Source organism: Lissotriton helveticus, chromosome 10 (assembly GCF_964261635.1).
Source record: "Lissotriton helveticus chromosome 10, aLisHel1.1, whole genome shotgun sequence".
Taxonomy (NCBI): domain Eukaryota; kingdom Metazoa; phylum Chordata; class Amphibia; order Caudata; family Salamandridae; genus Lissotriton; species Lissotriton helveticus.
The window spans coordinates 722,143,734-722,170,882 of record NC_136071.1 but is presented as its reverse complement, the minus strand read 5'-3'; the positions used below and the strand labels follow the sequence as shown (position 1 = coordinate 722,170,882).

The window sequence follows — 27,149 nt, the reverse complement described above, 5'->3', positions numbered from 1 at the left end:
ATTTGAAAGTCTCAATATCTCAAGGCAGTGCACCAATATCTCTACTCTGCGGCAGGCACTACAGATAGTGTGCTCTTCGTTGATCAAGGGCACAGATCATCTATGCAGATCCGGGTCTACATTCTCAGGCTCCAACACTCATTACTCAGTGTCAGAGAACGCTCAGGCTGCTCTTTCATGGGCACCATAATGTAGTGCCTTTTTCCAATCTTGGATCCTCCGGTGCACTGCACTTCCGTTGGAGCAAAGGAAAAGGGGGGTGTGTGTGGCCAAAACTCAGGCCAAGGGGCTCAAGGGACTGCACACTGTCAGAGGTTACCAGCACATGACAGGTGGGTGGAAAACTAAAGTCTCAAACAACAAGAATCCTTCTCTTTCTCTCTTTGCACTGAAATTATTGTTCTGTGATGTCCAATGCCGTCTGATGGAGCAAGTGCGATGCTTTAAACAGTTCATTGTATAACAAGGGGACTGCAAGCAGGTGGCCTGCAGTCTTCAAAGGAGTGGCCATATGCCATGGGACAATTCTGGTCTAGAATACACTGTCATTTCTCAAAGGCAATACAAAGACAAAGGCAGTAGGCAAAACAGTGCCTCTAGGCTCTTCAATTGGGTTTCCGTGTGAGAGCATATCCTCCACCATCTAAGGGTAGATAGCGACATGAGAATTCTATCTAAATGGATGTCTTCACACATAGTGGCATCGTCTAATGGGGTAAACACATTTTTTCTCTCAATAATTACATATAGGTGTTCCTAAATTCCTTATCTAAAACATTTCAAAAGAGAAATCGCATAATACAGATTATCAGGGACATGTAGATACCTCCTTTTTAATAACTGTGCATCAAGTGCACTACGCAATACACAGGTTAATAATCAAAATGTGGAAACTTGTCTTATAATAGCATTGAGTCAGTTAACCAGTCCATCACTACCATGGCGGTTAGACTGGAAAACATCGAGTTAGGCCTAAAGAAAATTCTTAAAAACCAGTCTAGTCATACAAAAGGGAATTATACATAATATAGGGGTTCCTAGTACATTACTGCAATCTGGAAGTGTGAACCTAAACAATACACCTACAATAATAAAAGGGCTGACTGGTGAAAGGAATATGGAAACGGGAAATGGGACTAGGTCACAGAAAAATCTATAGGAGGAACAAGAAATTACTTGGGTGAACAACAAATCAAAAATAGTTCAGAAATGTTAGCTCTACCGCTGGCCGCTAAACCATATACAGTAATCTCAGCTAATGTTCCAGTTCCTTCTTCAGGGAAAAATGAAACCTTGTTTCCTTTATGGTACAAAGCCATACACTACTTAGGAAGCAGAACAAAACTGACTAATGTAATATAGAAATTAGGTCACCATGTACAAGAGTCACAAATCTATAATTTATCCTTACGTCCAATCAGGATACATAAATTTAGGGCTGCCTGTTCCTTAAGGGAAGGGGCAGTACGTGACTAACAGCATGTGACACACTTTGATCCTGTATATCTCTTTTTTATTTTACTTCAAATACCATTAAAGCCAAATTTGACATACACTGATGAAGTGTTGTCTGTCTATCTGTGAAATTTAGTGTCAGAGCAAATCTGCCCAACTGTTATGCAGGATACACATCGTCATGTATATCCCTTCACAACACAGGTAAACTTGTAATAGTATCAAAAGCAACAACATAAAACAAAAAACATGCATAAAAACGCACAAAACGGACATGTCAAGCCATCAGATATACTTGCTGTATATCAAGCACAAAAAACGTAGACAAGACAATAGCATATGTAAATGAGCGGTGACGCACACACTTCAAGTCCTTTACTTTATGAACTGTGAACCTGCAGCACAAAACTCAATATTCAGGCCTTCTTAATTTGTCAGGTTTAAAATCAAAATTACACTTTCTTTTACACACTTTCTCTTACTTTCCTCACACTTACTTTTACTTTCCTTACCCTCCTTTTGACAGCTGATCACTAGTCAGTCGTGATCGGCTGGCAATACAATCTACGGTGTCACTTCTGACATACAGGACCATCAAAAACAATTCCTGATAGGACCAAATACACAAACATGAAAACCACCTGAACATTCCTTTCCAAAGGAGTTACGCAAAAAACACATCTCTTTTCAACCAACCAAACTCACGTGTCTTGTCAGCCTTAAAATCACCCAGAACAATCCATGAATGATCTGTGGGCAGAAGCAAAAAAAATACACAACACACAAAAGAGAGACATTTCTCATAATAAACAAATATCCTATATAACTTGTAATCAGAAGACAAAACATGATACACATTAACAGACACAAACATAAATTTCCATTACTTAACTGTTACCATCTTGTCAGTCAGCTTGCAACATTAATACATTTTAATTTTAACTTTCTAAAAGTAGAATTGTTTCACTGACACTCCATATTAATTTGGCACCTACAATTTCCACCGTGAAAAAAAATAATTCTTAGTTGGCAAATCGTTCTCACTTAGGCATGTAGCCTTCAAAATTTTAGTAAAGGGCTTCATCTTATTTTTCTGTCTAGGACTTAATGCAATACTTCGTTTTCTGTCAAATGAAAGCAACTAGCAGACATTATTTTTTTAGAGCAGAGATACAAATGTATCAGTTCTACAGAGCATTTAGCATGATGTTGGGACTTTCAAAGAAACCGTTTTTTCATATTTTCCCTTTGGAATTAAGTTCTTTAATTTTATTGATGTTCTTATGGAGAAACCAGAAACCCTCCCTTTAGAGGCCTGTTTAGCAAGGTCATTCTGCATTTCACAGAGACAAGGCCCTAATTTAAAAGGTCACAAATGTCAACATGACAGCCTCCTTCCATTGTTTACAGGGAAACTAAAGATAACACCTCAGTGCGACTTGAGCAAGCCTCTGCAGCTCTACTAGCCCCCACCCTCTGCTCATTCTGAGGCTGACAAAGGCAAAAGGCCTTCCTAATTCCTCCTAACCTGCAATAATTCACTCTATTTTGAAAAATAATGTCTCCTTTTTAGGCGCTAAAAAATTATCTCTGTTTCCAGATTATTAAACAACATTTACTGTGAATAATTCACAGAACCTAATAACACACATACCAGTTTTAGAACAAATGCTTGTTGCAATGGTACTTATTTCATCAACCTTAAATGAATCTCACTGGGCCATTTAAAAGCAAACCCCAAATGAGGACAGCCTGCAAATTTGTATTATACCTAAATGTATGCATTCACTGAAGCCTAAAAGCACTTTAAAGCTATTATAAATGGCAAATATACCCAAATTCGACTTTGATATTTGGGACACTTAAAAATAAATATCCTATAAGTATGTTACATATTAATCATCCTCAGAATGTTCTTTACACATTACAGATATTAGACATTAGACATATCTCATGTAAATCCTTAGAAAAATGAGTTTTTTACGCCTGCGCTAAGTGAGATGTCATATGCTAATGTCCTCATTATGTAGTGCAACACAACTCAAATTAAATTATAATGCTAGGAGGTCACAGTATGAGCATTAAGCTTCATGAATAGTAAAAAACAAATTTTGTAGCACTTATTTTTAATAATTATTTTTCATCATTTAATAATTATTTTTAATAAACCCAATCATTTTTGATAATACCACATATAAAAGCAAGCTGCATCCCTAAGAAACGCTTCTCACCACCAGCTGCTGCGTGTGTCTCCCTCTGCCTGCCCTCTGCCTCGCCGCCGGCCTCGCTGACGCCTGGCCGTTCCCCTCTGGTTTTGCCAGTGTTTTGCCCAAAATTTGTGCTTGTTTTTCTCTGTGCCGTCCGATCGCTTTTTTAGCTGTTTTTCCTCTGTTTTGCCCGTCTATTGTGCCTGTATTCCCTTGTGCTGTACCATCGTTTTTCCTTCCTGTTTTTGCCTTATTTTTCCCTCCATTTGTGCCTGTTAATTGTAATTTTATCCTCTTTGCTGTGTCCAGTGTCCTTCCTGTCTGCCCGCCTACCTCGCCGCCCTCCGCTCTCCCTCCCCGCTTCCCGCCTCCCGCCACCGCCTGTGGCCACGCCCCTTTTCTCTTCTGTTCCCTCCCCGCTCCCGCCTCCCAGCTGCTCCGCCCACCCGTGCACTTGGCCTTAAATGGCGACCGTGCGACGCAGGTGAGTGTGACCCACTTGTGGGACACCCCCGCGCCGCACGGCCACCAGCTGCTGCGTGTGTCTCCCTCTGCCTGCCCTCTGCCTCGCCGCCGGCCTCGCTGACGCCTGGCCGTTCCCCTCTGGTTTTGCCAGTGTTTTGCCCAAAATTTGTGCTTGTTTTTCTCTGTGCCGTCCGATCGCTTTTTTAGCTGTTTTTCCTCTGTTTTGCCCGTCTATTGTGCCTGTATTCCCTTGTGCTGTACCATCGTTCTTCCTTCCTGTTTTTGCCTTATTTTTCCCTCCATTTGTGCCTGTTAATTGTAATTTTATCCTCTTTGCTGTGTCCAGTGTCCTTCCTGTCTGCCCGCCTACCTCGCCGCCCTCCGCTCTCCCTCCCCGCTTCCCGCCTCCCGCCACCGCCTGTGGCCACGCCCCTTTTCTCTTCCGTTCCCTCACCGCTCCCGCCTCCCAGCTGCTCCGCCCACCCGCGCACTTGGCCTTAAATGGCGACCGTGCGACGCAGGTGAGTGTGACCCACTTGTGGGACACCCCCGCGCCGCACGGCCACCAGCTGCTGCGTGTGTCTCCCTCTGCCTGCCCTCTGCCTCGCCGCCGGCCTCGCTGACGCCTGGCCGTTCCCCTCTGGTTTTGCCAGTGTTTTGCCCAAAATTTGTGCTTGTTTTTCTCTGTGCCGTCCGATCGCTTTTTTAGCTGTTTTTCCTCTGTTTTGCCCGTCTATTGTGCCTGTATTCCCTTGTGCTGTACCATCGTTTTTCCTTCCTGTTTTTGCCTTATTTTTCCCTCCATTTGTGCCTGTTAATTGTAATTTTATCCTCTTTGCTGTGTCCAGTGTCCTTCCTGTCTGCCCGCCTACCTTGCCGCCCTCCGCTCTCCCTCCCCGCTTCCCGCCTCCCGCCACCGCCTGTGGCCACGCCCCTTTTCTCTTCTGTTCCCTCCCCGCTCCCGCCTCCCAGCTGCTCCGCCCACCCGCGCACTTCGCCTTAAATGGCGACCGTGCGAACGCGCAGCGGTCACGCGCAGCGGGCGCGCCGATTGTGCGCCGAAGGCGCGCCAAAGGTAAGCCCGTCTGCGCCCGTCCGCGACCGGACCGCGCCCAGCGCCAGGACCCCTGGCCCTCGAGGACCCCGACCGACCCGCCTGACGTACTCCGCCGCAACCCTCATCGCACTCAACACCGGCCGACTTCCAGACTGCCACCAAGCTACTCCACGACGTACCCACGGACCTTTCAGCTGCCACGCCTGCAAGTTCACCTGCACCCGGACCTGCCCCGCACCAGCACCCGCCAAGTCGAACACCAGCAGCACCCACCTCAAGTGCATCCTGCTCAACACCCGCTCCGTCCACAGACACGCCATCGAACTCTGGAACCTCCTAGACGCCACAGCCCCGGACGTTGCCTTCCTCACGGAGACCTGGATGAACGCCTCGTCAGCTCCTGACATCGCCATCGCCATCCCAGAGGGCTACAAGATCGTCCGGAGGGACCGAAACGCCAACCAGATGGGAGGAGGCATCGCCATCATCCACAGGAGCACCATCCGTCTTACGACCAGCATCGACAACACCCTGACCACCGCCGAACACCTGCATTTCCAGATCCACACCAACCCGAACACCACCCTCAGAGGCACCCTGATCTACCGACCCCCTGGACCACGCACGCAATTCAGCGAGGACATCGCCGACTTCGTCAGCCCGCATGCCCTCCCCTCCGCTGACTACATCCTCCTGGGAGACCTCAACTTCCATCTGGAGAACAACAACGACCGCAACACCAGCACCCTGCTCGACAACCTCGCCAACCTGGGACTCAAGCAACTGGGGTCCACCCCCACCCACCTCGCCGGACACACACTGGACGCAGTCTTCTCTTCCAGCACAGACATCGACTTCAGCCACGCCACAGAGCTTCAATGGACGGACCACAGCTGCGTCCACTTCACCTTCAAGAGAACAACGACCCACCAACACCAGCAACAGGCCGCCCGCAGAAGCTGGAACAAGATCACGGCAGACCAGCTCGCCACCTCCCTGAGCCAGCACCCTCCTGCCAGCTCAGCGAACCCCAGCCAGGCCGCCGACAACCTCACGAAGTGGATCAGCAACTGCGCGGACGAACTCGCCCCACTGAGGACCCCGCCTAGCAGACCCGGCAGCAAGAAGGCCCCATGGTTCACCGACGAACTCAAGAGCTCCAAGAAGAACTGCCGAGCCCTCGAGAAAGCCTGGAGAAGGGAACCGACACCAGACAACAGGACCTCCTTCAAACTTGCCACCCGGAAACACCACCAGCTGATCCGCGCCGCCAAGAAAACAGCATTCAAGGACCGGTTGGACAACAACGCACACAACTGCAAGGAACTCTTCAACATCGTGAAAGAGCTTTCCAACCCCAGCGCAGGAAACAACGACATCACCCCATCGCAAGACCTCTGCAACTCCCTCGCTTCATACTTCCACAACAAGATCGCGGACATACACAACAGCTTCAACAACCAACCAACGCACACCAGGACCGAACAACCACCCCCCACCACCACCCTCCACGCCTGGACCCCGATCAGCACCGAAGACACCATCCGCACGATGAACTCCATCCACTCCGGATCACCGACCGACCCCTGCCCTCACCACGTCTTCAACAAGGCCGACGCTGTCATCGCACCCCACCTGCGAGACATCATCAACACATCCTTCGACACCACCATCTTCCCGGAGAGCTGGAAGCACGCCGAACTCAGCGCTCTACTCAAGAAACCAACAGCGGACCCCACCGACCTCAAGAATTACAGCCCCATCTCGCTCCTCCCGTTTCCAGCCAAAGTCATCGAGAAGACCGTCAACAAGCAGATGGCCGCCTTCCTCGAGACGAACGGATCCCTCGACCCCTCACAGTCCGGCTTCCGAGCCAATCACAGCACCGAGACCGCCCTCATCGCCGCCACCGATGACATCCGAACCCTGATGGACAATGGAGAAACAGCGGCCCTCATCCTCCTAGACCTCTCCGCGGCTTTCGACACGGTCTGCCACCACACCCTAGTGCAGCGTCTCAACAACGCCGGAATCCAGGGGAAGGCACTGGAATGGATCATCTCCTTCCTCGACGGAAGAACACAGAGAGTCCGCCTACCACCGTACAAGTCAGAGGCCTCCGAAGTCATCTGCGGCGTCCCCCAAGGATCATCTCTGAGCCCCACCCTCTTCAACGTCTACATGAGCCCCCTCGCGGCCATCGTACGCAAACACAACCTCAGCATAATCTCCTACGCCGACGATACCCAGCTGATCCTCTCCCTGACGAACGACCCCGCCGCCGCCAGAGCCAACCTGCACGAAGGGATGAAAGAGGTAGCCGAGTGGATGACGACCAGCCGCCTGAAACTGAACTCGGACAAGACGGAGGTCCTCATCCTGGGCTCCTCACCCTCCGCCTGGGACGACTCCTGGTGGCCCCCCGCCCTGGGCACCGCACCCAAACCGACAGACCATGCACGCAACCTGGGCTTCATCCTGGACTCCTCCCTCTCCATGACCAGGCAAGTCAACAACGTCTCCTCGGCGTGCTTCAACATCCTACGCATGCTACGGAAGATCTTCTGGTGGATCCCCACCGAGACCAGGAAGACCGTCACCCAGGCCCTCGTCACCAGCCGACTGGACTACGGCAACGCCCTCTACGCCGGGACCACCGCCAAGCTCCAGAAGAGACTCCAGCGGATCCAGAACGCCTCAGCCAGACTCATCCTCGACATCCCACGAACCAGCCACATCTCCGGACATCTGAGAGACCTTCACTGGCTCCCCGTCAACAAAAGAATCACCTTCCGCCTCCTCACCCACGCACACAAAGCCCTACACGACCAAGGCCCGAGCTACCTCAACAGCCGAGTCAACTTCTACGCTCCCAAACGCCACCTCCGATCAGCCAACCACGCCCTCGCCGCCGTCCCCCGCATCCGAAGAGCGACTACAGGAGGAAGGTCCTTCTCCTACCTGGCCGCCAAGACCTGGAACTCCCTCCCGACCGACCTGCGCCTGACCCAAGACCACCTCTCCTTCAGGAAGAAGCTGAAGACCTGGCTGTTCGAGCAGTAGCGGCACCCCCCCCCCCCCCAGCGCCTTGAGACCCTACGGGTAGGTAGCGCGCTCTATAAGTGTCAATGATTGATTGATTGAATAGTGTTCCAAAAGACTGCAAAAACAGACTGCTGCATATCCAAGAAGCCAAAACACACTCAATTCACTAGCTTTGGCTGGCAGAACACCAAAAATCGCTCTGCATATCTTCATTTATATAAAATTGCGCAGAACAAAGGATCCTTGTTTTGTATTATGTCATATTTTAATTCCCTGGGGATACAAAATCACCAAGGAAGAAATATGTTTGTATACTTAAACCTATTTAAGTATTCCTTCTAGGAGAGCCAGCTAATTAATTTCACATCACGCTATGGTACAGCCAAGAAAAAGCAACACATTTTTCCATGTGAGCTTAGAAAACAGGCATGCCAAAAATATTTGCAGAATTATGCAAATATTTTAATCAAAGTAGTGCTTAATGTACTTTTCGTACGTGCACCGTTCAACAAAACCAAATAGAGAAAAATCTCATCATTACCTGCCTATACAAATTGCAATTTGTATATCCAAAATCCAAAACATATCTAAAGTTGGCCAACACAAATTCCAAAATTCCAAAGTTACAGTCCTAAATTTGCTAAGACCAGGCATCTTATAGCTCACTAATCTAGCTTCAAACTTCAAGGGGTTATCAAAAATGATACACTCGCAAATATACGAGCCCCTCGGCTTTGATAATTGCAATAACCAAATCAAAACCAAGAAACCAACCCCTCGGCTTTGGTAATTGCAATAACCAAATCAAAACCAAGAAACCAAACAAAGTCGTGGGAGCGACCCACTTGTACTTCTTATTTTTACTAATCAAAAGGTTATCCAAATTCTAACTGTCAAGTTCTACATGACCTAACGGTCTTTTTTAGAATACTCACGCCAAAAAGGTTCTCAGTCAGGAGTGACATCATGTGGAGGATCAAAGTCAGGAAGATCCGAAATATACTGGGCTGCAGAAACAAAGAATCTCCAGAATCCCTGTGCACAGAGTACCTCCTTAGTAGAATCCTGTTCTGTCCTCCTCAGTAGATTTCAGTCCTCTGACAAGATCACTCCCACAGATAGTCACTTCTCTGATGAAGCCCACGTTGGCCGCGCCATTTGAAGAAATGAAATCTTCATTCTCAGGCAATACTTACTAATAGAAAAAAGAACTTGGCACAGTAGCTGAAATATGAAAAGACATCTTTATTAAATTTAATAAGTGCGGCCACGTCACATAGAAGCCGTAGCAACTGAATGAGGTAGTCTGAGAAGTACATAGAACTGAGGCCTTATATATGCTCAGGGTTACAAAACCCAGCATAAAAGTAAGGGGCAGTCCTTGCTTTTGCAAGCATGCAAAATGCCTAACATGGACATGCAAGGTCTGCCAAACATTAGCCAATAGGACAAACACCCACTATTTACAATTGTCCAATCATAGGTATTATTACGTAAGGTATCGCATGACCACAAACCCATTTTACAGTTGTCCGGCCCATAATCAATCATTGAACAAACCCAACATTCTTCTTTAGACAAGCCGGACAAACCCATAATAAAAAGGACCACAACCCATATCGTAAATAGACCATAAAAGAAGAAACAGAAACAGAAACAGATAGAAGTAGGATAAGGCGGGTTTGTGTGTGCATACCAAACTGTACAATGTCCTGTGCTCTGATCCTTAATCTTGATCAGCTAAAGGGCAGGAACTGGTTTAACAAGGTCAGCTTCAGGCAACAGGGTCAGTTCACTCAGGTCAAACAGGAGTCAGCACGAACTCGAGCTAAGGTGTACATGTCCTTAAAAGACTAGTTCAGCCACAATCATCGGCCTATGTGAGGGCAACCACAAAATGGCTGCCATACACAAAATGGAACCCACAGGTTCAGAATTCACAGAACCTCACCCTGTACCACAACTACAGCTGGACGTTCCTTTCGACTTTGGCCCCTTTGCACATCATTAAGACTGGGCCTGTTCAGTGGAAATGTTGCACATTCTAGGTTACGGCTATTCTGTATTTAGGCAATAATAGAAACAGTGCTAGGAATTTGAGCTGAAGATGCATTTTCCCTTAAGTAAGCAATAGCCCTCTTAAGCACACATTTCAGTGCTTAATTTGTGCCAGGGTTTGCAGATGCTTGGCACAGGCATTCAATTGTTAACAGCACGTACGACAGACCACTATGCTGATTTTTGAAGACAGTTTAACTATTACATGTACATTTAAAAAACGAACTCATCTAGGGGCATATTAGCAAGGGCAATATCGCCGCTTTAGCAGGACTTTTTCCTGCTAAAGCGGCAATATTTTTATCGCCCTATTAGCAAGCTGTCGCTAACAGCAGTTAGCGACAGCTTTTAGGCGATAGCTATAGGTTTGGGGCCCGCTTTGCATGTCAGCGATATTTATCGCTATTGACATGCAAAGTGGGCGTACCCAAACTGTTAGAGATTGAAAACAGTCGCTAACACAGCTATCGCCTATTAGCAAGGCAGGCGAAGCGATAAAAAAAATTGCGCTAAGCGCGATTATCGCTATAAACTAACGCCTGCTCAAAAGTTGACTTACCTGTATTGTCAACAGGGGGTGGATTATCAGATTAAGCCCCCATTGGCATTAATGCGAGACGATATTCTCGCATTTCTCCGCTATCGCTGGATATTTTAGCACAATGGAGAAAAACGTTTCTAATAGCATGTTTTCGCCGCTAAAATATCCAGCGATAGCCTTCGATAAAAAAATAGTCGCTAACCACGTTTAGCGATAAATATTGCTATTTCTTACTAATAAGCCCCCTAGATCCTCTTTACTGCTCGGGTGGCCTGGTATAGTCGAAACGCTCACATTTATAGGAGTGTAATGTTTAATGAGAGCATTTATATTGGCATGTGGCAGTGCCAGTCGGTAGTGCAAGCTGCAGTGGCCTCCAGAACAATACCTTGGGCTCTGCCACTGGTTTATTTATCATTGAAGCAGTTTAATGTTGCACTCCTACTCAGTTTCCTCCCCAGGAACCTGCTGAGATTTGAAACAAATTTGATTGCATGCTAAAGTAGAATAAGATAATTTGATAAAGGAAGATGCAATTACTAAACCTAAAACAAAATAACTTAAGGCAAGCGCTTTTCAAGTAAGAAAAGTATTACATGAAACTAAAGTTAAACTGAGTAAAACAGGAAACTTATTTGGGTATTTGTAACGGGAAAAATATGCTGAGCAAGATTCAAAACTCTTGTTTATGAACAGGGCTGAGCAGGGCTTTAATAGGTCTGGGTCTGCCGTGGCTCAGCACCTGCAGTTCTAAAAAGCGGGTGCTGAGACGGGTCACTATCAGGCTGTCCATTTTTGTCCTCATCCTCATTGTGAACAAATAGTTTTTTAGCTCTGCAGCATACCACTGCTTAAATAAAGCCTTTGATGTAACTTCAAAGAGACTCGTTATAGTTCTTTCAGTGCCTTATCATTTCAGTCCTGAATCATTTTCTCTATTGTATACAACAAAGCCATAGTTGTTGCTTACGTAACTTTCCCAACTTTGTTCAAGAACTTTTTTATCTGCATCAAATCTAGAGGTAACCCCAGACCACCATATTAATATTCTTAGTAGTTTCCCTCCTATCACCCCAGAGCAATTCCAAGAGCTTCTAGTAAGAGTTAAATCTGGTGCCCCCTCAGACAGTTGCCCCCCCATATTCTAAAAGACTGCTTCTCTGCTCTCCCTGACCCCGCCGCCACCCTCCTGAACGACTCCTTAACATCGGGACAAGTGTCACTAGCATTTAAGGAAGCGACGGGGGCTGATCCAACATGTAAGGCAAACTACCGCCCTATTTCCCTGCTCCCTTTCTTATCAAAGGTGATGGAGGTCCACGTAGCCAGATGTCTGTCCAACTTTCTGGAGGAAACAAATTACCTCGAGCCCCATCAGGCAGGGTTTCGGCCCGCCCATTCAACGGAGGCGGTGCTGTTCACGGTTCTAGATACTCTCCGTGACTGTGCAGACAACTGCTCTCCCCAGGCCCTGGTGCTTCTGGATCTTTCGGCCGCATTTGACACGGTCGATCACATCATTTTGATCGACCGTGTCATCCAGGCCGGCGTCCAGGGCACAGCGGTCAGCTGGCTGAAATCTTTTCTGGAGAACAGATCTCAAGCAGTCCGTCTTGGAGATCTGGTTGCCCCTAAACAGACTATTGCTTGTGGCGTCCCACAGGGCTCCTCCCTGTCCCCTCACTTGTTCAATCTCTATATTTTTCCCTTAATCCACGCCCTCAGAGATAGACAAGTGACGGTCTTCAATTATGCAGACGACCTACAACTGCTTTTTACAATAGACAACTCTGATATCTCCATCTCCAGTTTTCAGTCGACCATGAGGTACATCCAAGCCTGGATGGATCAAAATCATCTGAAATCGAACCCGGGTAAGACTGAGCTGGTACTCACAGGGGACAATGTCAAATACTAGGGCCCGCACTATTGGCCGCTAGAAATGGGCCCAGCTCCAGCTCCCTCTTCGTCGGCAAAGACACTCGGAGTCAACTTAAATAGTGATCTCTCACTGAAAACTCAAGTGGGCCAGGTGGTCTCCAAGTGTTTTTTCCAACTTAGGAAAATTAGGAAGGTTCGGCGCTTCCTAACATCGGAGGCCATCACCCAGGTAGTGATAGCCACGGTGCTGTCCCATCTGGACTATGCGAATTCTATCTACCTGGGCATACCTCTGTACTTGCTGAAACGACTTCAGATGGTGCAAAACTATGCAGCCAGACTGATTCTGAGCCAACCTAGTTGGCAAGCTGCCACCTCATTGCTTATGAAACTCCATTGGCTCCCCATGGCCCAGCGTTGCTCCTTCAAAACAGGCTGCATGATTTTCAAATCCCTTCACTGTAAGAGTCCCAAATTAATTGACAAACTTATAATGAGGCATACCCCTTCCCGCAATTTGCGCTCAGCCCATCTTGGCCTTCTACATACACCTTCCTTCAAACGTAAGCGCACTGGTGGCTGTCGATTTGCGACACTGGACCCTCGTCTGTGGAATTCCTTTCCCCTTAAGATCCGGACCTGTCCGGACCTCATGACATTCAGAAGAGCACTTAAAACCTGGCTCTATAAACAAGCTTATCACTAACTCAAGCACACATCTAAAACCCTCCGTACCCGCTCTCTGTCTTTCTATAGCGCCAGGAAACCAATCGGTGTTAGCACGCTTAACAAGTTCTTTTAACATTAACATTAACATTAACATTAACCATAGGCATGTATCTGTGGAAATTATAAATGGGAGAGGAAAAGGGTTTTGCTTAGGGACTCCCTTTTATAGGTTTTCCATAACCAACTACCACTGGAGATCTTGATTTATCTCTGATGAGACCAGAATCAGCTGTTCGAAATCTGTTCGAAATCCAGGGAAACTGGATACCAATGCAGTCACAAATGCTTGACTATGGGTTTTAGGTGATATCGAGCCCATGGAACAACAGTCTTTGCATATCCCATTAATCCCTGTACTGTTAAGGAGAAATGAGCTGAAGCATTTGTAACAGCTAACAGATGGGACACCCGATTGAGCAACTTTATTCTCCTCTCTTCTAGGAGAAACTCTCTCTGTTCTACAAGTCCAAGAGGGTACCCATAAACTATCTCTGCTGCTCCCGTTTTAGTTGCAATTTCGGAAGGGGGATTAGTAAACCCAGTGACTCCAAGACTTGACACTCTATTCTCCCCTTCTTTTCAGCCTGACAGAAAGAAGAAGCAGATATTAACAAATGGTTAAGATATGTCAAAATGTGATCCCCCTCTAACTGCAAAGTTGGAACCCCTGGAGCTAAATAAATCATAAAGACCCTCTGGGACGAAGCAAGTCCAAAAGGGAGATCTTTGAAATTCAAAGTGGTGATTCACCATCAGAAATCAGAGATATCTCTGACTGCCTGAATGTATTGATACATGCAAGTATGCCTCTTGTAAGTCCAAGGTTATCATAAAGTATCCTTTTAAAACTAAAGGGATGATTGGCTGAAAGGTAAGCATCTTGAAGAGAACTTATAGGACAAATTTGTTCACGGCCTTCAGACCTCTGGAGCTATAAATAATATTGAATATAAGCATTGAAACCAGTCTGATCTTGAGACTGGCTCTATTGCTCCTTTCTCTAGGAGATCCTTTAATTCTGCCATCATTGCTTGCTTCTTGTGTCCGATCTTTGATAACAGAGGTCTCACCAACCAACTTTACATGAGAGGACAGTTGAATTCTATCAAATAATCCTCGAAGGATAGAACCCCATTTGTTCTTTACAAGAATTTCCCATTGAGGAAAAAAGTTGTTTTCCTGTTCGTCCCATGATAGAGCACTGGTAGTCAATATTTTGCAGCTTTTTGTTGGATATGAGAGATCTGTGGTCTGGAGTTTTCATTGAAGCCTGAGTTAAATATGCTGCATGGATTCCACCCTCAATAAAACATTTGAAGGTGCATATAACCTTTTTAATGCGCCTTCCACTTTTCTGTGTATTGGATATGGTAAGCTTGATTTCTCAGATGCTAAAGATGAGGAGGACATCACATTTTCATGAAGATAATCCACTTTCAAAATCTGCTAAACATTTCATAACTCTCCAAAAGATATCTTTTTGATGAAAAACACAGAACATGGATTTATCAATCTCCTTCCAGTCTTTAAGCGCCATATTATTTACCACCTCTTGAAGGGGCAAGTCAGCTGCAGGGGGATAATAGCACTGGGCCAAGAAGTCATCCTGTACCATTTCTTTAGATGGAAAACTAGGCAGCTCTCTTACATGCTTTTGCATCACCTGTAACTGAGGACCCTGGACATACTTCCCCTCTGAACATTCTTGATAATGTTTTCCTCTGTGGAATTCACCAAGGATGCCTTCACTACCTCAGCAATCATGGTCTGCAAGTCATACCTACTAGTAGTGAGCATGTCATCCTTCTGTTCCTATATGGCGTATATATATTTTGGTGTTTCTCTTTTACTTTTCACGCCTCCATTATCTTTACATGACTGCTCTACAAGGTGATGTTACTGCTTATGTACTGTTTCCCAGCAAGTAGGGTCTCTTCTTGCAAGAGCTTCTTGCTGCTAAGAAACAGCCATGAACATCTTCCACCATGCTAGAGCCTGTACGAACACCCCACAGTAGTGGAACACTGCTGATTTCAGGTAATCAGAGTTCGCACTGTGGATGCCTTCAATGTCTCCCGCCCAGCTAAGGCACCTAGGCAGGAGGAAAGAACCACAGTGCAGCACTAGGAGTCATCGAATGCAGCACACTGCCCAAATGCAAGTTCAGCATTAAGGTTCAAGCAGTGGATGGGCCATGCTGCCCAGAAATTGATCAGCATTTTACTTAGTGTGGGCAGGGCGCATTGGTGGTAGCTACACAAACCTAACTGCATGTAGTTGCTTGTCACTAGTGGACACCATGCAACTCCTGAAGAGGGGCTACAGAGGCCGTTGTTCCCTGGTTATTGACCACAGAGCCTTTATGCCCAGTGGACACAATTGTGCCTGGCACTGAACTATGCTCTTCTGCAGAAATAGTTAGGCAGTTGGGAAAATGTCCACATGGAGAATATGTCTGAAAATATTTGTAAATCAAGGATGCAGCAGAATGTTTTTAAATAAGTATCCTGGGGCAGAGGGAGGCCATTGCAAGTTTATCATCCTTGCATTTTTGATTGCTGACATAAATATAGTGTTGCATACACTATTAAAGAATATCTTGAGGTGTGAAACTTGGGTGTAATGTAAACAAAAGCAATTGATATCATAGCACATGAATAAAAGCACCTTATGGGGGTTGGTCTTGCTTCATATACAAAATCTGTAAAATTGTCTTCTCCACATGGTGTGGAGAGAATCTAATGACGTTAAAATGGTTCACTTCATGATTCTGTTTGCTGATATAAATCGATGAATAATATTGATAGTTTCTTGCAATATGATTGCACCATAAGAGGACTCCCAGCAATACGAAAGCAAAGTGCCTGAGAAAATAGAATTGCACAGCTTGCTCAGGCTTGGGTAGCAAAATAATGCAGATTTGGAACTAAGAACTTTCCGTTAACATTACATTTTTATTATGTGATGCCATTGTGAAAAATGACACTAATATTGATCCATAGTGATCTTAGATAAGATAATCTCAATATGTCCTTTTGCCTTTGTTAAGTTGACTATAATCATTTTGAGTTGACACCTATCATCAGGATTATTTTGCATGCATGGCTACAGTTATAAAACATATTCATTTTTTTCCCTTAGAAGAACAATATTCCTCCAAATCACTTCATTGACTTCGTAAGACCAGAACCTCAAGGAAAAGCACCATCTTTGGTTTTCAGACCTATACCGCTCCAGACGTATCCTGAAAGTGTCCAATCCAAGACTTTTAATCAGCCTCCACCTGAGAAGCCACCAACTCCATCAAAGGCTGAGGTTGACAGAAAGTCGCTCATAGAAGCGTTAAAGGCGTATCTTTCACAAAATACGCTGACTCAGAACTTGGATACCCAAAATGCAAATAACTGGGCAAAAGTCTCCTATCCTTATCCTCATCGATTCCGTCCATCTCAGATCAACTCATTCGACGGAGCTCAGAGACCTGGTTCCAGGGTGCTATCAAGACCTAACGTCGGAGCGTTTATTTACAAACCAAACTCTCGACAAGGGCTTAAAAAGGACCCTCTCAGCGCAGTGGACGGTAATGTACCTTTATAGCATATGCTCAATATCCTTAAAGTATTATTTCATTGGCTTCTTGTGTATTATATGTGCTCCTGATCCAAGGCCAGGTGGTAAAACCACTTAGAAATTCACTGTTTTCCTTGTGTTTGAAGACCAAAATGTTAGCATACAATAGTATGCTAGCAGTATACATCACATATGCCTTAGCGTGGCTTCCTGTATCAATTATAATGTGCAATGTACTTTGTTACCCATCTGACTGATTGTAACTTATTTATGCATGGAACTCTTGCAATAACATATGCGATAAAGTATTCCTGCCTTATGTTACAAGGATATGTTAATTCACCTTAGATTTATATAATCAAAGTGAGGAATGAGGCATAATGCTTTGTTTCTTTATGGAGTCATGGACTCAGAGGTGCATGGAGGGTACCAAGTGCAGCCAAGTTTACACATTTCTCCACTCTCTTACACTGTATCATCTTGCACCGTTTTTATGGTATTTCCTCTAGTAGTAGTTCTCAATGTATCTGCTGCTTCCAGTAATTAAGAATAGGCAGGCAATATTGTGCACAATACCAGTAGCCCCGAATTTGTAATGGAAATAATATTAGAGACTGACAAGGGACAAATAGCAAACGGTTAGTGTGAATGACAGGTTCGTAATGTGCCTTTAAATAGAGGATCATTACACTTCTATTTTGAATAATTTGCTTCACAATTAGATACTGTGGATGTTTTGAATGCCTGACAATTACAGAGCTAAATGCCTGTTGCAGAAAATGGTGTGCAGTGCAAACTATAAAGTTATTACTACTATTAGTTTGGGATCATATATATTTATATCATCAATAGTTTTTCAGGATTTAGAAACATTTCTAGATTTGTTGTGCCCAATTATTGATTTTGCGGTAATCGTACGGTGTTTTTGTATCTGTTTTAGTACCTGATTTTAAAATTTCTGCTCTATATTGTCCGAGTAAAAATCTGGAGAACTATTTGCACTAAGCACCTAATAGGAGAAAAGTTAAAATAGGGTGGCAATTTTTTTTTTCGTCATCCACTTTACAGCCAACTCGGAATGAGACCGACATACACTTATATGTTGAATACGATTAAGATACAAATATTGCCTCTTTTTTTGGTACATCCGGTTATATGCTAAACATTTTCAACCCAGACGCTGTACAGTTTGTATCTGGGCTGCTTTTTGCTTTGAGGCCGTCTCAAGGAACTAAGATAATGGCAAAGCATTGCTGAGATTTAACTTTGAGGATAGTGGTGATCGAATTCCCATAACATAATTTAGCACTGCCTGACATTGTTAGCCATCTTTATCACTCGAGCTTCCGGTGTTATAATTGATGTGAAGCACCTCCTGAAATAGCTTTTACAGTGCAAAGACAAATATCGCTCCACTATGAGGGTATGGAAATTGTAGGTGATGCTTCACCATCAACCAGAACTCCACGGAGGTTTTATGTCACTTTGCGGAGTTCCACGATCCGCTACCTCCATCTAGGCCTGAGCACCATCATAACAAAAGCCAACTCGACGAGAGCTGCAAAAGCTAAAGCAATATAACGGGGAAATGCGCCTGTTCAGAGGGGTGTGCAATTCACATCATTTCCTTTTCTGTAATTTCTGGAAACTTCAGAAAAATGAAGCAATTTGGATTCAGGCATTTAGCGCTATATTTTAGTGCGAAGTGCATACTCACTGTAAGGTCGCCCTGAATTTGCTAGTCCACCCAGAGCGGTATTGTAAGGGGTGTAGCCCCATGAAACCCTCACAGCATCACCACATTAGGCTGGTCCAGCGTACGCTCGGCCAGCACGTAGGGGAAGCCAATCAAGAGCCTGGTGACCTGGGCGTGGTTCAGCGAGAAGCTGGCCACTAATGTTAACACAGCGTGTCTGTGTCTCGTCATTGGTAGGCCCGAACACAGGACAATACACTGGCGACAAAGGTGGTCTCGCCATCCCGCCGACCCACGCTGCAGCCCCGTACCTGCCGCCAGCAAACTCCTCGCAGGAGCGCCCCTGCTGCGCCTCCTATGGCACCTGTTTCACCCCGGTGGGCTCATCACACGAGGCTGCGCCACGAGGCCTGCATCCTGCCTCCCACTGCCGCGAAGCCCTTGCGTGCTGCCCGGTGCCGCAATCTCCTGGCCCTGCTGCCGGGAATCTCTGAAGCTTCGGTGCCGGCTGCACACGCATTTGCAGCTTACCACGGAGCCTGCCTGCTGCGCAGCCCCCGCACGCTGGTGATGACTTCCAAAGTGCTCAGGTGAGCACGCGAGTGCCCACCAATCCGCTGTGGCCCCCATTCTAGCACCTTGAGTGCTATGTGTCCAGTGCTGGAGCATGTGTTGAGGCCTGGCCCTGCCTGCAGTACCATCCACCGCCATTTCATCCAGGGGAGCACTAAAAGACATTTCAACACCTGCCTGTGTGCCTGCACCACGCGGCACTAGGCCTCGACGTGCCCACGTCCAGCGGCACTGGAAGCTCCTGGGCAGCCTGACCACGCCCGTACTCGCACTGCCCCTGCCTTGTGGTCGTGCCAGCCCACCAGCGCCTTGTCGGAGCCACACGCCTGCGGTAGCCCCACCTGCCTACGCACAGAGCCTGGCCAACCGGGAGTTTCTCCACTGACGTGCATCCCGACGCCACTTTTGCCACCTTGGCTACACCTGCGCCCACGCCAGCATGGCCACAGTTCCCCCGCTCAAGCCCTTCACCATCACGGGCCCCCGCCCCCCCAGGCAGCGCGCTGAAAGGCATGAGTGGAATGCCTGGAGAATTTCTGCGACGCAGCGGACATCGCAGCCCCATGACAGAGGCCCATGCTTCTCCTTCTAGGCAGGGTAGACATCCATAAGATCTCCAAGCGGGTAAGGGAGGCCAGTCCACCCAGGAACTACGCCACGATGCGAGACGCCATTACGGCCTATTTCGAGCTGTTCAAAAGCCCTGAATACGAATGCTTCCTGCTCCGCCAGGCCCGCCAGCTCCCAGAGGAGTCTGTGGACGTGTTCTACGCCAGGCTGAAGGAACTAACGAGCACCTGCACCCTCCCTGATGAAGACGACGAGGTGCCAGCCCAGTTCATTCAGGGCTGTGCGTCCACAAAACTGCGCAAAAGGGTCCTGCAGGAACACAATATGCGGATGAGGGACATCTTAACACTCAGCCGCTCCAAAGAACTGTCAAAAGCCAGGGCGCCACACTTGGACCCTAAACCAGCTGCTGCCATCAAAGAGGAACCGGTGTGCGCCCTCCGTACCGACGCCAAGGAATCACGGCCACGAACCACACGGCCGAAGACAGCCACGCCCACGCAGAGCTCGCGCAGCCGCCCCTGCGGATGGTGCGGAGGCCCTTCACCCCACGACGGAGCCTGCCCTGCGCAAGGCAAAACTTGCAGTGCCTGCGGAAAAATAAATCACTTCTCTAAAATGTGTCGATCCACACCAAGAAGAAGACAGACTGGCCCGCCTCGGAGAGTCCGCGCATTCAAAACACCCCAGAATGGTCCAGCAAGCAGCGACATGGGTGACGATGAAGCCGAGGCTGCCACTGTTCTCGTGGTCAGGATGCTGAACACTCTATCTGCCACTCAACCTACTACACCCATGTGCAACGTCAAAGTACAAGATCAAGCAGTAGAAGCCCTCATTGACACTGGAGCCACCATCAACCTCATGGCAGCTAGCGTCTACAGGAGTCTACCAAATCCTCCAACGCTCCACCCCACCAGGGTCCAGGTCTACGCCTACGGCACCAAATATCTGCTCAGGCTGTGCAGAGTATTCCAAGCCGATCTCTCTCACGAAACTGCCCACCAGCAAGCCAAAGTGTATGTATCCCAAGAAGGCTCCGGGTTTCTGCTAGGCTGCAGGACTGCACAGGATCTCAACCGGATTCATTTTGCATTCACCGTACAGGCCAACGACCTGAACTGCCTGTTGCAAGGGTTCGGAACACTCTGCGAGGGAATCGGATGCCTGAAAGGCCCTGCAATCCGCCTACACATCGACAAGTTAGTCGCCCCGATTTCTCTCCACCACTGGAAGATTGCTTTCCATATCCGCCCCAAAGTAGAGGCGGCGCTGCGTCTTCTGGAGAAAGCCGGGATCATCGAACGGGTGCGAGCCCTACCCCGCGGATGTCACGCATTGTCGTCGCCAAGAAGCCAAAACAGCCAGACGCATTCCGCATCTGTGTGGACATGAGAATCCCGAACCTCGCCATCAAGCGCGAGCGCCATTTGACCCCGAAGGTGGACGACATCATCGGGGTACTGTCCGGCTCCAAGAGGTTCTCGAAAAAGGACCTCCGCTCTGGATACCACCAGATTCCTCTCCATCCGGACTCTCGCTCAATCACGACATTCTCCACCCATGCAGGGCTCTGGCGCTACACCCGCCTCAACTTTGGAATCTCCAGCGCTGCCGAGGTTTTCCAAGAAATAGTCAGGAATGTCCTCCAAGGACTGGACGGTGTCACCCACGTCAGCGATGACATTCTCGTGCATGCGCCCACTCTGGAGGAGCACATCCAAAGCCTCCAAGCAGTATTCACCCGGCTCAGTGACAGTGGCCTAACCCTCCACTGAGAGAAGTGCAAATTCCTGAGGAGAGACATCAGATCAGTTTTTTTGGATACCGCTTCTCTGACAAAGGCATTGGCCCAGACCCGGACAAAGTAAAAGACATTCAAGACGCTCCAACCCCGACGTCTGTGTCCTGAGTCTGCAGCTTCTTGGGCATGTTCACGTATTGTGGACGTTTTATCAAGAATCTATCGGACCTGACTGGCCCTCTTCGGGACCTCACTAAGGCCACCAGCCACTGGGTGTGAGAGACCGGGCAAGAAGAGGCATTCCAAAGGACAAAAGATGCCCTCTCAGCTGACATGAGTCCCAGCTGGTGGTAGATGCCAGCCCAACAGGCATGGGAGCAGTTCTGGCCCAACAACAGGCTTGTGGAGAATGGGCCCTTGTCGCCTACGCCAGCAGGACTCTCACGCCAAAGGAACAGCGCTACTCTCAAATCGAAAAAGAGTTCATTGCAATTTTGTGGGGTTGTCGCCACTTTCACATCTATCTGTAGGGACACCCATTCATGGTAGTGATGGACCACAAACCCCTCATTCCACTCTTTCAGGGGTCCTCATTACGTCCTCCCCAGAGGATAGAAAAATGGGTACTACAGCTCTAAGAGTTTCAATTCACTGTGGATTACAGACCAGGCACCCGCAACCCAGCTGGCTTCCTGTCCAGGCACGCCAGACCAGTCACTGAGCCAGAAGTGGCAGAAGCGACAGCCACTGAGGAATACGTGTGAATGATCATCGAACGGTCCAGGCCCCTCCCGATCTTGCTAGCAGAAGTGGTACAGGCCACCAAGGAAGACGACTGCCTCCAGATCGCCCTCCGGGCACTCTCCTCAGGAGATTGAAGACCGCTCCAAAACCCAGTGTCGTTTCGCACCGCAGAAGCACAGGCCACCCAGAAAGCCCAACAACAAGTGCGCCACAAACTATCAGTGTCCACCGATGGTTGCCTTCTGAGAGGCCCTCGCCTTGTCCTACCAGGGTGCCCGACTCACCAGGCCGCCCTCCTCGCACATGGAGCGCACCAAGGGATCGTGAAGTCAAAGGACCGCCTCAGGAGCAAGGTCTGGTTTCCGGGTCTCGATCAACAGGTCAAGTCAACCATCCAGCGCTGCCCGGTGTGCCTAGCTACCAGCATTCCCAGTCGACCCGCACCAGTCATCACTGAAGCAGGTCCCACCTCCCCATGGGAAAAGGCTAGTGCGGATTTCGGCAGCCTACCCGGAGGAAAGTATATGCTGGTAATCGTAGATGATTTTTCAAGGTACCCAGAGGTCGAAATCATCTTCTCCACAGCAGCTGGAGACTTCATCCTTAAACTTGAAAAGGTCACTGCAACCCACGGCCTGATTGGTGAACTCCGAAGGGATAATGGCCCGCCGTTCACCAGCGCAGAACTTTCAGACTACCTTGCGTTCCACCGAATCAAACATCGCCGAGTAACCCCCAGGTGGTCCCATGGAGAAGTGGATCGGCTAATGCGTACTCTAAATAAAACAATCCAAATAGCCCTGGCCGATGGTCACGGTCTGGAGCAAGCTTTGTACAAGTTCCTTCGGGAATATCGTCTCACACCCCACTGCACCATTGGAATCTCCCCGAGCCGCCTATGCTTTGGTCGGACGGACACCATCCCACACCATCCGGTGTGGACAGAATCCCCAGACCCTCCGAACCAGTCGCTAGCACGGCGGACGAAAACCAATCAAGATGCCTCACGGAGAAGACATGCCGCCGAGAGCACCATCATAATAGGTGACCAAGTGCTCGTGCGAGATCGTCACCCTGGCGAGAAGTTCAGGATGCCGTTCGAGCTGGATCCATGGACAGTAACAGATGTCAAGGGCACAATGGTGACAGCTTACCGGGGACATGAGAAAGTAACCTGGAATGTATCATTCTTCAAGAAGGTCCCGGCCGACGAGTCTGAGGATTTCCCAGTGCTCGACGGATCTAACACCATGGATCTGGACAATCCAAAGGAACCAACAGAAGATAGTGACCATCCCACGTCTGTCAGCGGAGATGCCAGCTGAAGCACCCATGCTCCCGAAGAACCCCAAAGCCAGGTTTGCCGATGTGGGCAGCCAGCCCAAGATATCGGAAGCCAAGCTGATGTGCCTCTGACCCCTTCAGCCAGGAACAGTCAGAGCCGGTACAACCTGCCGCCCCATCCTCGACCATCTCAGAAGTACCAGGACTTTGTGGACCGCTGTCGACCCCTGTGAGCCGGAGAAGTCCAGGCGAACCAAGTAAGACTGTTTCACGAATGTGTTACCTGTCAGAGACTGATGTTTACAGTTATAATGTTGTGTTGTGTACACAGTTTGGTTTTGTTTATTCCTTAGGCAAAGGAGGAATGTAATGTGGCCCTGAATGGGCCAGTCCACCCAGAGCGTTATTGTAAAGGGTGTAGCCCCATGAAACCCCCACAGCGTCAACACATTAGGCTGGTCCAACGTACGCTCGGCCAGCACGTAGGGAAAGCCAATAAAGAGCCTGGTGACCTAGGCGTGGTTCAGCGAAAAGATGGCCACTAAAGTTAACACAGCGTGTCTGTGTCTCGTCATTGGTAGGCCCGAACACAGGACACTACACTCACGTCTGTTTTGGGTGCAAAGATGTTAATAAAATAGAACATAAAGCAGAAGTGCATAGCCATGCGTGTTCTGGCCATTCACTTTGTTCCCATGCTTGCCCAATAGGATTTTTTTACCCGAATTTTCTTTAAGGCCCCAAGGTGTCATTTTGGGCAGATCGGGTAACGAGCATTACGCAAAATGCCAAAAATTACCTGTGATTATGCTGGCGTAAAGGAAAGTTGGCCAGGCTTGCACATTATCACTAACAGCATTGAAGTACACTTGAAAGCTGTGTGTGCTTTTCATAGTACAGTTCTGTAAGTGGAGCCCCATTAACAGAAGGGCACATGGTCCATGGTCATACATACATACCAATGATTCAGTCTACAAAGCTCTACATCTGTAGTGCACATTCCTTTTTCATTCTGGTAGCGCTGTATTAATTTACCTACAATGGAAGAACACGCATTAGCAAAGGCAGTATTACTGTGCCCGGAAAACTGGAACAATGGTTATTTTTATTTCTTTTGTGGCAAGCATATGCTAAAAAACATAAAGCGAAAAAAGAAAACACGCCTTCACTTAAATATGGCTGCCTTATGTTTGCAACGAAAAAAACACTAGGTATAAAAAATATTCGTTGGTGCCCCGTTTTACTAGGAATGCTTTTTTTAAAAACAAGCCTATAAAAAGCGCCATGTATTTTATTACAATTAGTTGTGAAGGAGACAAGAATACATCACCATTTAACAGTAGCGGTTCCTTCTTATGGGCTCCAGGGCTATGCTCCCCATGCTTACTGGCCCATTTTTATTATGCCAAGAGTGAATAATAATCTATCATTTTGTCTTGGTATAGTGAAAAAAATGGTCACCGGCAACTGCCTGATGCAGCTTGTTGTGATACGGTCTCATGGCTGGCACAGGAGCACAAAGGCGCCAGCACCAGCCATCAGAGAGGTTGCCCAGGGCTGGTGAGCCCTAGCCTCAGGGCCCTGGAACGCCTGAGCGCCTCCCCCAACTGTGTCGTCATTAAGCATTACAGTTGAAGATAGCCATGGGGGGAAACATCCTTTACAACAAAACTTTTACAACGCAGTGCTTTTACAACGCAGGTTTTACAACGAAAACCATTACAACGCATTGCGCTGGGGGGCGCTCTAGGATAGGGAATAGATTTAATTTACTATCCAACACCTTCCCTAGTGTCCACGGGGACTGGAGTTGGAATAGTAAATTAAACTATTCACTATCCAGCACCCCAAAGCGCTATGCATTGTAAAGGTTTGCGTTGTAAAAACTGCGTTGTAACAGCATGCGTGGTAAAAGCATGCGTTGTAACGTCATACATCCAGCCATGGGCATTGCAGGCTTAAGCTTTGCCGTGTCAGTGGCAATACACCCGTCACCCTGTCACCCCACCCCTTTCCCTACTCGTCACAGAGTTGAGAAAGGGTGGGGTGAAAGAGTAGAGACTGATAGCCGGAACCTGCGACTGCACAGTTTCGAAGTTTCAATTTCATGCTGCAGCACTGGAAGCAGGAATCAGCAGGAGTCCAAAAGTGACTTTTGCAGGCAGCAAGGTGAGTAAAAATGCTTTAAAATGCTGTGTCCGTGTGGGTGAGAGTGTGTGTTTGTGAGACAGCGTGTGTATGTGTGAGTATATTTGCGTCTATGTGCTCAATGATAGAGTGAGTACAGAAGAGATCTTGCATAGTCCTGAAGAAGAAGCCTCAGCGCTTCGAAACATGTAGACGTACAAAGGAGGGGTTGCCCATTAAAGCACTATCCACCCATCTTTTTAACAGTACCAGCTCCCAGGAATAGTAAAGTTTTTTAGTCTATCAGAGCCAGGTACTTTTAAACTCACTACTCCACTCACTCCTGACCCTTCTACTCACCTTCCTGTGTGACACATAGTTTTTTATAACATCAGTGCTCCCACGTATTGGTAGGTCATAGCATGCCCCGTCCTGCATCTTTTTCTTTTGATCCTTGAGACCAGAAAGAGATTGTGACCCTCTGATCTCGGTGTTCTTTTCGGCGTGTAAGGAGTCATCAGGCGTTGTATGAGCTGGGGCCCTTTGCTTAGGAATTTCATAGAGAATCTGCGCTGCAACGTTTTGGATCACCTGTAGTCAATTACTGACATATTACTTACTCCCTAAGTAGAGGGAGTTTCCGTAGTCCAGTCGTTAATTAGTCCCCGCACCACCAGTCTGCAGAGTGGGGCGGGGAGCCAGCTTAACAGTTTCCTCAGGGTGCAAAGTAGTCCGAAGCAGCATGTGGCCAGTTTCATGGCCCGAACCTCCATGGTTAGCCTGTCATTGATCCAGAATCCCAGGCTCTCGACTGGAGGGAAAGGTGAGGGGAGTGGACCGATCCATTCAGTTGAATTCCAACCAGCACAAGAGGTTGCTTCCTTCGACCAGTAGCTCCTTTTTATCGCTGGTCAGTTTCAAGCTGCTGATAGATATCCTGTGAGTAACTTGTTTTAGAGAGGTGTTTAATTGGTTAAAGGTTTTTTTAGTTTCTGCGTTGAGTGAGATGACAATCTGTGTCTCATCTGCGTAGGAGACTAAGGCTAGCCCATGAGCTTGCTCTATTTCTGCAAGTGTGCGTTCATACAAATTGAAGCGTGTGAAGCTTATGGAAGATCCGAGTGGATTTCCACATTTCAGTAATTATGTTGCAGAGATTTATGCATCCTCTTGAACTTAGAAGCTTCTTTGCTCTAGGAAGGCTGTGAGTCATTTGAGCGTGTCTCTGCTGATTCCCAACTCCTCTAGCCTTTGTATTAGTACAGGATGGGACACAGTGTCAAAGGTTCCCCAGATCGGCTCCTACTGGTCACTTACTATGACACACAATTCTTCTCTGAGCCTGCTAGAGCCTCACAGAGAAAAATAGAGTAGTAGGAAACCATTGAGGATGCTCATGAAAT

The 27,149-nt window shown here is 47.6% G+C and overlaps 1 protein-coding gene across 1 annotated transcript in view; it reads left to right on the top strand.

The window, feature by feature from the left end:
- Positions 1 to 27,149, top strand: part of PTPRN2 (protein tyrosine phosphatase receptor type N2) — a 2,458,064-nt gene that overhangs the window by 938,119 nt on the left and 1,492,796 nt on the right. The window contains exon 6 of the mRNA XM_078663270.1: positions 16,580 to 17,018. Coding sequence (XP_078519396.1) covers positions 16,580 to 17,018 — 439 coding nt within the window. The remainder of the gene's footprint in view (positions 1 to 16,579; positions 17,019 to 27,149) is intronic.